Source organism: Epinephelus fuscoguttatus, linkage group LG21, assembly GCF_011397635.1.
Source record: "Epinephelus fuscoguttatus linkage group LG21, E.fuscoguttatus.final_Chr_v1".
Taxonomy (NCBI): domain Eukaryota; kingdom Metazoa; phylum Chordata; class Actinopteri; order Perciformes; family Serranidae; genus Epinephelus; species Epinephelus fuscoguttatus.
The window spans coordinates 28,773,226-28,785,662 of NC_064772.1; the positions used below are offsets into that span (position 1 = coordinate 28,773,226).

The 12,437-nt window shown below is 44.4% G+C and overlaps 1 protein-coding gene across 2 annotated transcripts in view; it reads left to right on the forward strand.

Moving 5' to 3' along the window:
- Positions 1-425: 425 nt before the first annotated feature.
- Positions 426-12,437, forward strand: part of LOC125881864 (guanine nucleotide exchange factor VAV3) — a 135,677-nt gene continuing 123,665 nt past the window's right edge. The window contains exon 1 of one of the 2 annotated variants that reach the window (XM_049565263.1): positions 426-846. In XM_049565263.1, the coding sequence (XP_049421220.1) occupies positions 640-846 (207 nt within the window). In that variant the 5' untranslated portion in view covers positions 426-639. The remainder of the gene's footprint in view (positions 847-12,437) is intronic. The other variant, XM_049565264.1, reaches the window with a different exon arrangement.

Sequence of the window (12,437 nt, forward strand, 5' to 3'; positions counted from 1 at the left end):
TCACAACAAAATTGCTGTATTATTTTGGAACCATGATGTGCTTCGATGAAGAAAAGTGAGTCTGTGTCTCAGAGATATGAACTTAATAGGTTTGTTGAATCGTTAAATGACACGCACTGTCATTATTCTCCCTGTGCAGCTGGGTATTTGCATACAGAGAGGAACTTGGGCTTAATGCATCATAATTTATTGGCTGTAAGAAAAAAATATATGAAGTTAATTCGCATGTTGTTCACTCTTTATTTCACTTTCAGTTCATGTTGTGTTGTGTATGAATAATTGTGCATCTTGTTATATCTTACTGTAATTTCATACAGTACACACAGTGAGCCTATGGGTGGCAAGCGGAAGAGGTGAAGAGCTGGGTGAGGGGGAGGGAAGAGAGACGTGTGTGTGTGTGTGTGTGTGTGTGTGTGTGAGTGAGAGAGCTAGAGAGGAAGAGCGCAGGGTGCGCTCCATCCACAGCCTCACTCCACCGGACTGTCATCCTCCACCAGCTCTCCGCTCCGGTCCTGTTCCGTTTCACATCGGCTGTTACAGCATGGGTACGATTTGAAGACGCAGCACGGAGCCGTCAGCACTTTCACTCGCCACCAGGAACAAATTCTCTCCAAGCTCGTTCGGCTGAAGTCACAAATAATGATGGAGTATTGGAGGCAATGCGCGCTGTGGTTGATAAACTGCAAGGTGCTTCCAGCGAACCACCGGGTGACATGGGAGTCTGCACAGGTATTTGACTTGGCCCAAACCCTCCGGGATGGAGTCCTGCTCTGCCATTTGCTCAACAACCTGAGACCCCAGTCCATCAACCTGAAGGAGATCAACCTGCGACCGCAAATGTCACAGGTAACAAGCGACTGTACACATCTCTAATGTGTGTTGCTCTCCCCGTCGCCAAACTACAACTTGGCCCCGGTGAAGACAGCGCAACCAGGCATCATTTGAATTTCGCTAATTTAAAATTTCCGTCATTGTCGGCAAAATACCGTACTGCTTAAACATGATTAAAGCTTCTTCTACATCAACACAGCTAAACACAAAATTCGGCATATTATAATCCACAAATTAGGACTTTCTTTTAGGAATATTTCAACTTTTTGAACATTTGGTCGCACCGCTTGCTAACGCCCCTATCGTATGTTTTGGACGCGCTAAAGCGTAAAAAAAGAAGTCAACAAATCACATTAGAATGAATTAAGTTCACTTTAGTGCATGATAGCATGTGAAACATATGCCGATGACAAAAGACGATCCTTGCCGCTGTAATGAGCTCTTAATTGTTGCTTTATGGCTTACGTGCTTGTGACAGTGAGCGAGGAAGCACTAAATTGCGCAAGAATTGAACGGGGTTTGGTCGCAAAATATTAGTTGTGCCATATAAAGTCTTATTGTGAGCGAAAATGGCAAAAACCTGACCTTTTCTCATTCTTCTCATCTTCTCAAGTCATAGTAGCTGTTCCTTGTGGACAATGTTGGGTCAACACTGTACCGTTACACATAACGGCTCCATGTACACAGCTCCCCAATCTGCCCTCTGTAGGTGATGTAGATACACAGATAGAGGTGAAGGGGTGATGAGGCTGTGTTGTGGGATTTCCTGATTAGATAAGTGGGGTTATCTTATAGGATCAGCAACATAAGGCATTTTATTATAATATTTTCTTACTGAGAATTCAAGCAATTAACATATTTGTGTGGCTTGCATGGAAATATGAAGGAACAAAAGCAATCACACTCCCCTGATTGTTCTATATTTTTTAGGCTACATATGGCACTATAACTAAATGACTAACTCATGTAACTGCTGTACAAACTCAGTCTTTATCACTACTTTTTTCGATGGATAACTAGATGGTTAGATTGAGAGCTGTGGCCACGTGGCTCCTGTTTGTCAGCCACCATCTGCTTCAACAACAGGACAGCCTGAGCCACCACCAGATTAATATTCGCCTTCATATCTGTGAATCTGGGCATCTGGCTCAGTGTCAACACACAGTGAGGTAGACGTTCACCTACTGAGCCTGCAGACCTGCTGTAGAAATATTAGGCTTTACCACACACACACACACACACACATATACACACACAGAGACAGTGTTTCTATGTAATGGATGCCCTAATGTTCTCATCTGATGCAAAACAGGCGATTAATCTTAAAATTTCAGTGCTGTGAATGCACTGCAAACATGATTAGGCGGGGGATTAGGTTCATTTCCTGGAAAAAGTAAACTCCATGTCACAGCGGGATGGTTAATATGATATGCAGTTACCGTCCCTTCACAATCTAATTGGCTACCCGCTCTTGGACTTGAGCACACAGGTCAAGTGGACAGTTTAAAAAAGAGCATAGAGGATTTTAACGACATCACTGGCCATGGAAATGAACTGCCAAAGGATCCGTTTACGCAGGGATTTCAGAGGAAACTAGATTGGCAGTGTAAGAGGAGAAGCCGATTGGTGCGTTTACTGTTAGGAGTCATGTGTGGCAATACGATTACCGATTGAGACACGTCAATAGGTCAGCGTTTGCTGTCAGCTGTGACATAATAACATACAACGGAGCTGCCATGCGTGGAGAGGTTGTGAACCATACTGGCGCTCAGTGGCTGGCCTGGCCTGGCCCAGACTGGGTTATTTATAGGCAGGGTTTGTTTTATGCATGGCTGGGTGGCTTACTCACACAAGGCAGTGCTGAGGCTACAGTCAGAGGTAAATTAGCATCAGTTGTAGGTATAGCAACAGTCCCATGTATTTATAAAGCAAGCTCAGGTGTGTGGGAGCGCTACTGTGTGAAGTGTGTTTCCCAGGGGTCATGTGCCTCTCGACCAGTGTGATTTTTTTCGGTGGAATTTGAGGTTTTTAGGTGATGCTCGTTTCTCTGCCTGCGTCAACCATAGTGGTTATAACTTCTGTAGCTGTAGTTCGCCTTTTTTTTGACTGTAAAAAATCAGAGCTGTAAAGTGCATCAGTTACGGGACTTTCATTAAACGACTGTTGCGATAAACTGTGTCAAAATCTACATTAGTAAACTTTTCAACTGACCGATTTGCATATCAAATATCTGCTGTGGGACTGTTCCATATGTGTGTCAGTAGATCATGACTCGTGGCTTCCCCTTTTGCACACATTCACACCATGTGACGCTGGATGCCCGCACCCTCCACAGTGTGAGCACAGTTCAGCTAAAAATGGGTGTCAACACACCCCTCCCAGCAACTTTCCTCCCTCCGTCTCCTCAAAGTTAAATTTACATAACCGAGGGCGGAGTTGCTTCCCCTTTCGTCCTGCATAATTCATGAGGGCCGTGGCAGCCACTTTATCATTGGCCAGTAATAACACATGGGACGCCGCTGTGGACTCACCCATGGGACCCATGCGATGGAAAGACAAAGGCAGCGAGGGGATGGAGCTACAAAGAGTCTGCACGGCCTCTATAGACACATCTCCGAGGACATAAAGGGGCCCTGAAGGGCTGGCCCCGCTGTGCTGGTGTTTGCTGCGTAATTAAGGCACAATGCATACAGAGCTCTGGAGGGTTCACATGTGTGATGTTGGCATCAGGGCGGGCTGCGTCTCACTCTGCAGCGTTAATTGTGTTTGGGAGATTTGTGGGCTGTTTAGAAAGGGTTACTGGTTAACAAAGAGCCAGCAGACTACATGTAGGCAGGAAAAAGAAGTGTGGCGGAGCTGAGATTGTCTGTTTACTGATTAAGATCTGTGTCCTCATGGTGAAAGATGAATGATGCATGGGTTGTGTGTGTTTACTCTGTGCAGCGGTGCATGAAATTGTGACCGTTTCCTACAGATGTTTAAAATGAAAAGTTCCATTGAGGGTCAGCGTAAAGCAAAACGTTCACCATCTTTGATCGTGGCTTCACAGGGCTGTAATGAACCAATTACAGAGTCTAGACGCAGCGCGACCACAGTGACTGCTGCATTTTGCTTTCCTACCAGAGAGTACGCCACATAATCAGCAGTTGTTTTTTGCCGAACTTGGTGAAAATCAGCGGTTCAGCGTCAAGAGGAACTATGGATTGCTTCTCGTGGCGCAACGAACCAAGCGTGCGGTCAGAGAGGCAGTCTTTCCATGCTTCTGTTTCTTCAAACATTTGGGTCGAACTTCTGCTGACTCTTAGTTTTTACTGAGAGGGCTGCAAATATACTCTGAACGCAGCTTGTGTGAGTTGGTCGCGGGGACATAAGCCTGCATGTGTGGGTGTTTTTCTCTGACATAATGCTGCTAGCAAAAAGTGTGTGCTAAAAACAAACTACAGACATTCAGTCCAAAGACACAAGCTGCCTAAATACATTAAATCAAACTCACATCACCCAACTGAAAGTGAAATCTTGACAGCCCTAACTTGTTAAGCCTACTGTTGCCTTGTTTTCCATGACACAGGATTATAAACTGCAGATTCAGAGTGAGAACATTGTTGCGAACCCTCCGGCAGCTGAGAGGCCGTGAGCCCTCAACATGCACAGGAAATCAGGAAATGGAATAGAGGAAGGAAGTGAAACTAAACATGCCCTCGATCAAGCTCAGACCAAAGCTCGGAGATGTCAGACACAATGAAGAGAAAAGCCGCTGCCTTCTTCACACAGCATTAAAAAAAACCCACTTTACTCTTCACAGAGGCGGCATCAAAGACTTCACTTCATTTTTGGAAAGTGAAAGTAAGAGAAAGACGGAGTTTGAAAAAGAGTCAAGTCTAATTTTAACGAGCGTCAGAAAGTGTTTCAGAGAGAGATAAAGAACATCAGTGCGCCGAAAAAGGAGAGAAAAGGATCACTGAAGGAACACTGAGATGCCATGAAGGCTTCATCAACACATTTATGAATGAATTATCAGCTTATTCTAATGGGATGCAGAATATAGTGATGATAGAGCTAGCAGACATGGAGCATACAGAGAACCAGAGTTATTATTATAAGTGATTCTGACTCTCTGAGACCTTTACATTAGCACATACACCACACTTAGACACGACTGTTATACACGGTACATATGTATATTTTGTCAGAGCTGAGACTTAAATTCCGTGGTGTCAAACAATGAAGAGAAAAGCCGGCTTCACGCGGTGAACACTCCTCACGGCGGCTTCAAAGGCTCCGAGGCTCACTCTTCACTCGCGGAGACAAAAGTTGGAGAGACAGAGCGTGGGAGAATGAGAAACACACTGAGAGAATGTCTTCATTTTCCTTCATCATTTGGTTAGTGCAGAGGAAGACGTCTGCGAGTCACACGGGCTCAGGAGACATCACGGATTGAATTCTGTGTAGAAACGTAAAATAAGACATCCCCAAATGTCGGCACATACAAACACTTGTGTACTGTGTGTGTACGTTTAATGGTGTAGAGTCAGGGCTCGGGTTATTAAATGAAGGCTGTTGTGGGATTGTCATGGTAACTGAAATTTAAGGTTCTCTGTAATAAAGCAGAATGAGGTCATAGATAAGTGAGGTGTAACCACGTGAAGAGAGATTATTAATACTTTATGTAACTCTGTATGTGTGTGTGAACAACACAGACTCACCACACACACGCAGGCTCTTTTTTTCTCTGATACTGATCCACACTCTTGGTTAAGATGCACTGTGTGTTTTCATTTAAACGCTCAATATACACCCACAGGCCACTTTATTAGGTACACCTGTTCAACTGCTCATTAAGGATGGGGGAGAAAGGTGATTTAAGAGACTTTGAACGTGGCATGGTTGTTGGTGCCAGACGGGCTGTTATTAAAGAAGTATTTTGAGCCCAGTCTCACTCTGAAGTCGTCGAAATCAAGCGCTTGGGCAGTGGCTCACGGCGTCAGAAACCAACAAGCAAAGGTGTCCGTGAAAGTCCGAGTAGGGCGGGCGGGAGGGGTGGTGGATGCGTCCAACAAACAACAACTTCCACCCTACAGAGCGGTGTTCCCGTAAGATTATAAAGCTGTTGTTTCCTCCTAAACCTAACCGCGTGTTTTTGTTGTTCAAGGAAATAAAAACATCAATTTGCGCTGTTGTACTGACGTAGTGCTTTTATTTTGAAAGAGACTGTTTGTAAACTGTAAATTTCCTGTGAAAACAGAAGTGTATTTTGAAAGAAGACAATTCATGTAACAGGCAGAACTTGACACGGCGTCCCAGAACGTGAACAACCAACACACCCAGGGTACCTTGCACGTCCTATCTGGACGTGGAAAGTCCATGACCAAACGTCAATATGTGACGAGGTCGGAGTGAGAATGTGGTGGTATTTTTTACTGTTGGCCAATGATAAAGATGGCCTTTTCATAAAACCAGGTTGTCTATGTGGTTGTAAGATGCAAATCATTTTGACATTGGTGCTACATGACCAGAGGAATCAGTGGAAAATGACTGTGGCATTTGCTTTTGCTCAAAAGATAGAAACCCTACAACCTCCAGAATTCACTGGTGTGTGATGTTATCCAAGCTGGGCCGCAGGAAACAATATGACAATCTCATATTACAGCTAAACAGTACACTAAAATATACTTCTAAAAACATTTTAAGTGAGAGATAGGCATCGCAGGAATAGAATCTTTATTCTTTATGTTTGATCAGCACTGCTTAATTTTACCATTTAATCCCATTTTCATTGAATCTCCATTTTTCACAACACAGGAGACAGTGTGGGGCCTATTTCCTGTTCACAAACTCTCATGTTACAGCCAAACAGTGCACTAAAATATGTTTCTGAAGACATTTTAGGCGAGAAATAGGCAACATAGTAAGACAGTTTATCTAATCAGGACTGCCTAGTTTTACAGGTTGATCTGGTGCACGAAAATGCGACAGTGTGTTTGAGCACCAGCCCTAGAGCCAGCGAAAATTAATGCAAAAAATTTGTTTCATCATCCAGTGGATTGGAGCTAAATTGAGCAGGGAGAACTGGGCGCTGGCAAGATGGAGGGAAGTTTATCATAGTTCATTTATACGTATTACCCACATTGTTATGGCACAAAGCTGGTTGAAAATCAGCCTTAACTGAATGCCACATATCAGAATGCAGCGTGCAGGACTTTTTGCATGCAGTCAGACCTTTATCTGCAAGTGGATGTGACCTTAAGACAATAAAACTTTTAGAAGTAGCTATTTAGCGTCTCAGAAATAATTTGTAATATCAGAAAAATTGCGTCAGAGCGTAACTTTGCCTTCGTCATGGTTGTTTCTAAGTGAACAAGGAGGCATAAGAAGAATTATGGGTCAGATTTCAGTGTCACTCTCATCTATACTTTGCGTATACTCATTACTTTAGCCCACTGAATTTACATACTGATACTGCACATGCTACAAATTGCGTGCTATTAGCATGCAGCATGTGAGTGTTTGGACACAGCTTGTGAGTCCCTTGATGACTCCCTCCGTGGCTTGCCTGCTCTCGTTGATTCACTTTGAAGAAAGGACTGCACCTGTCAGAGTGTAAACACCACCTTACTGCAGCCATGCATGCCACGTCGGAGCGAGCCACCACAGCCTCCCACTCACAGCTCCCGTGCAGCGTAATGCGGCAGCACTGGCTTGTTCCGCCGTGTCATCGCGATGACATGCATATTCATGTGCTGCTCTATGTACAGTGACATGGACGCAGATGTTTGCAAAGACAAGATCATGTTGCACCTCACATGTGCACGTATAGAGAGAAGTGACCTTTTTATTCCGTCACCAAGGTAACAAGCCTGCACTGTAGCCAACTGGTGAAGGCTACGGTGTAGTGCACATTAAAATATATATCATGTATATGCGGATTTTATTAGGAGATATTCAGTGGTGGAGAATGTACCTGCAATCAATGTTTATTATGTTACTCAGCTCTGCTGTGGATGGCTCAGTTAATCACTGTTGAGTGCTCGGAAAGCTCCGAGGAAGTCAATACCGCCTGTTGTCTTTACTGGGAAACTATCATCATCGTAAGTGACATTTTAAATGCAGTCAGGGGCTCACACACACACATCAACACAAACCCCTTAGCGTACAGTATAATTATGAACATTTAAATTGTAACACTGGCAAACAATAATGGTGTTTGTGCCCTTTTGTTTCGCATGGTGGAAATGTCAAGATGCTATCTGGAAGATCCAGATGATACCAGCCTACAACCACGGCCGTAGCCGGCAGCAGTGTGTGTGTGTGTGTGTGTGTGTGTGTGTGTGCGTGCAACCTTTTACTGTCAGGTTCACTGTGGCAGAAACCTTGAGCCGAGCGAAGTGGAGCGCTATATCAAGCTTCACAGGTTTAAAACTTACTAAAACATCTATATACTGTATAAATATACATCAGTGGAGCCAGCGTGAGTGTGTATGACGCCAGCTGCACATTACTGACCCTGCGTCTTTTTCAGCAGGGACAAGGTGGATGTGATGGGTGACTGTTGTCTGTCGGAAATAGGAATGTCCTTATTTGTGTAATGGAGACGGAGAGCGATACAGTAAGAATCTCGGCAACAGAGTCGGAATAATAGTGATACATGTATGACAGAGCGCACACATGGGATGAGGGGGACTATACAAGGTATTGATGTTATTACTAACACACTATACACAATGTAATTTTATGATACAGTTTCCTATGAGGTGTCAACTTGCCAGGATTATAAATTTGTGGAAATGTTGAAAACTTTCTGGCTAAAAAGATGGACAAACTTTATCAGTAACATCTGACTTTTAGCAGTTTGAATCCAAAAATATCAGTGCTGATACTGTATTAGCTTTAGACACACACACACACACACACACACACACACACACACACACACACACAGGTCAGTCCGCAGTTGACCAGGCTCTGTCAAGTGGCACAGCGCAGCATTTTTCACACTTTCTTCAACACAATCTTTCAAGAGGCATAAATCAGGAGGGAGTATGAGGAGGTGGAGGAGGAGGGATGCTGTCTGCTGCTCACCATTCACGCTTCAGTGTATGTGCATTCAGTGTGTACATTTTATTTAGCGAGTCGCACACTTCATACGACAGTAACCCTCAACCCGTCTTTATGAAGCGTCTTTTGAGCCAATCACAGACAGTTTAGCTAAAATGACTTGACCTGGGATTCCGTAGCCGAGAGGGTTCATATCTCACGCAGTAACACTAATTCAATTCCCTTATCTACCGGGGGGATGGAGTAAGCCGTGTGTATATGTGGGGGTCACTGGGGTTAAAACCAGGATTTAATAGAAAATGGCTCCTGAGACACTCATTGGTGTGGTGGGGGAGGTACAGAGGTGGAAGGGTGGGAGGAGGGAGGAGGGAGGAGGAGGAGAGAGTCAGGTTTTCCCTTATTGCCTCATTGTCATTACGTGAAAGAACTACAAGCCTTTGTCCATCAGCTTCGGAGTGAAAACGGTTAGGTGCTGCGAGGCTGAAACATCAGGAGGACAGCTGTTCATATGAAATGCCACTATAGCTGATCATGCAATTAGGGTAACCTTTATTTATGTTAATCTGTCAGACGACTTTGAGAACATAAAGATGGGAAATGACTGGCAGCTCAGTGCAGCAGCACAGTAATCAGTGATGCTGACAATGGCTGTGATGCAGTTTTGTTGTTTGCCAGAGCAGAAATGAGGCTCAGTGGCTTATCCTTTACTGCTGGGTTTCAGCGTGTACAGTAATTCTTTTAAAAAAAAAACTGGGCTCAGGAGACATGACAGGATTGTCTTGACGTTTTCGATGGTACTGGCATTTATACGAAGATACACAGCTATGTGTCTTGGAGCTTCAGTGTCGTCTGCTGCAGAAACAGTACAGTAATAACTTCTTGAAAAGCATTCTTGTGGCTTAACTTTATGGCTCCAGTCTGTTGTATGGAATTTAGAGGTCTAGTGTGAAGGATTTAGCGGCATCTAGTGGCGAGGTTGCAGAGCTCAAAGTGTGTAGGAGAACAATAGTGGACGACGCAAAAACATTAAAACGTGAATGGTTCTATCTAGAGCCAATGTTTGGTTTGTCCATTCTGGGCTACTGTAGAACATGGCAAACTCTATGGGAGAGGACCTGCTACGTATGTAGATATGAATGCCTCCTAAAGGCCAGAACATACTTGGGCGTACTATACGCGGAGCGGACTCCGCGAGGAATGTCCGCAGTCATTCGGGCTTTCATAGTCGAGCGCGCTTCCACGTTGTAGTTTCCTGTAAAAATGTCTGTGAAAAATCCCCGCGATGTGAAAAATACATGCCGAGCAGTCACTGGTGCGCGGCGTGGAGTCCGCGTGGTCGTAAAATCTGAGGTTTGCGCGCACAGGGCTTGCGTACGTCCACTTTGAGTCTGCGCGGACCTCCGCGGAGTCCGTTCCGCGTACGTTCCGCCCGAGTATGTTCGGGCCTTTAGTAGAGGGTATTCAGCAACGACAACCACGTCTAACTTCGTTCACCTCAGTTCGGCTACACTACTCTAAATAGAGGAGGGGGATATGACGTATGCCGTAAAGCAGCCAAATTTTGTAGTCCTTTTTGTGTCTGGGTTCCTACCTGAACCCCGAAACTGTGTAGTGCCAGTGCAAGCAAAACAGCAGTGACGGAGGAACCTATTGTGAGTTGATGTACTACCACAAGGATCTTGGATATATATTTTGAGGGCTCAAAAACTTTGTGTTGCTTTAAACCTCTGCCAATCACAAGTGGGTATCTCAGACAAGTCACTGTCATAGGTACTAGTAGTGACTGACAGGCTTCACTGCGTCTAAAAACCAAAAATACACAAGGGAGTGATGCATTCACTGACATTACGGAAAACTCAGTAACTGCCGTAACAGACCTTTTTACTGTAGGAGAACTTAACACATGTGACAGAATCCATACAGTCGACATCACACTTTAACATTTAGACTTCCAAAAGCAATATGTTCGATTTTTTTATCTCTCACTTTTGGATAATGCTCGTCAGTGTCACCCACAATGACATACTATGCAGGATTTTTCTGCCTGTATTATCTTATTTTCTTCTTATTTTGTGTGTTAGAGGCATTTATGAGCGTGTACCCTCACAGTGTTCAAGTAAGGTTGGGGCTTTATAAAAAAGTAGTAACCAGGAACCAGACTGTTCATTCAAGAGACACAGAGACACATTTCTGCATGGTATACCTTCACTACATTACATACTAAATGGATGAATTAGCAGGAGCACCATGCGGAGCTGTCTCCAGGAAACACAGATGACCTTCATGCTAACCCTCTCCTCACCTAAAGAGGGAGGTGACCCATCAGCCAAACTCCTGAAAAAACACAGCAGCCCTTCACTGGAAATGTGAGCAGATAACGGGGTGATAAAGAGGCTGTCACTAACTAGCAGGGGATATTCTGAGTCACGAAAGTGACTGGAAAAAGTGAGTGGAAACACGATCTGCATGCAACATTGTAAGTCAGGAGTCATTTGTAAATCAAGTCGGCGGGTTTTTACTCCGACCAAACAAGCAGCTCATTTCACACTTTAACACACCTTCAACCAGAGAGAAGGGGAAACCAGTTATCACAGTTTATCACTGGAATAAAAAACTGCTGACCACTGTACCACTCACAGTATCCCATTAAGATGAGTAAGCTGATGGGCGTCTGGCCGCGCTGTCTGCTGTGATGACCCTCAACCTCAGTGTGAGAGAAAGCAGCAGTGCTTTTTGTCAGCCGCCTGGCCGACCTTCGCCTACGTCCCACTTCCATTCCCAGTCCCATTTCCTGGTTACACAGCTGAGAAAAGCTCCAACATGACATGGATGTGACCTGGATTGTGATATGTCACCCACCAGTTATGAATTACAGAGTCTTGACAAAAGAGATCCACAGACCAGACCTGTGCGCATTATGTCATTCGCTCCGGAGACAATATCCTGCAGGGCTTTGGAACTGACAGACATATGTCTTATTAGTGTCTTTTTCCTCTTTACAATGCCTCTTAATAATTTTCCACTTTACTTTCTCACACTGCTGTCAGCAAACATAACAGAGCCAGACACAGAGAGCTTTTTAAATGAGCTTCTATACATAGGCCTTGATTCCCTCTGCGAGAGACTTGTGTATTTGATTGCCATTAATTGGTGCTCAGCAAGGTTTAAGCAGTATGATGGCCAAACTCTGGCTGTCTCTCACTGCGTAGATCTATGAGAGAACAAGTGCAGGATTTCATTAAGCTCCACAATACGCACGGGGGCCATAAAAGGCTCCAGCTCGTTGCTATGGAGCTTTGACTTGTATGAAGGAATACATAAGCAGAAACTGGATACTTATTGTGGATACAGAGCACGACCTGGCTCATATCAGAAGCACAGCAGCGAGATGGCCTGTCTTACAGGAATAATTTTTTTGCCTTATATTCCAGATGGTTGGTCTTGGAAATGTAACGCACCGGTGGGATTTTAAACCCTGCGTACATTGCTCGTGTATAAACTATGCATTTTCATCCCTAACAGAGTCAATGTGTGTGTGGAGCTTCCTGCTGAGA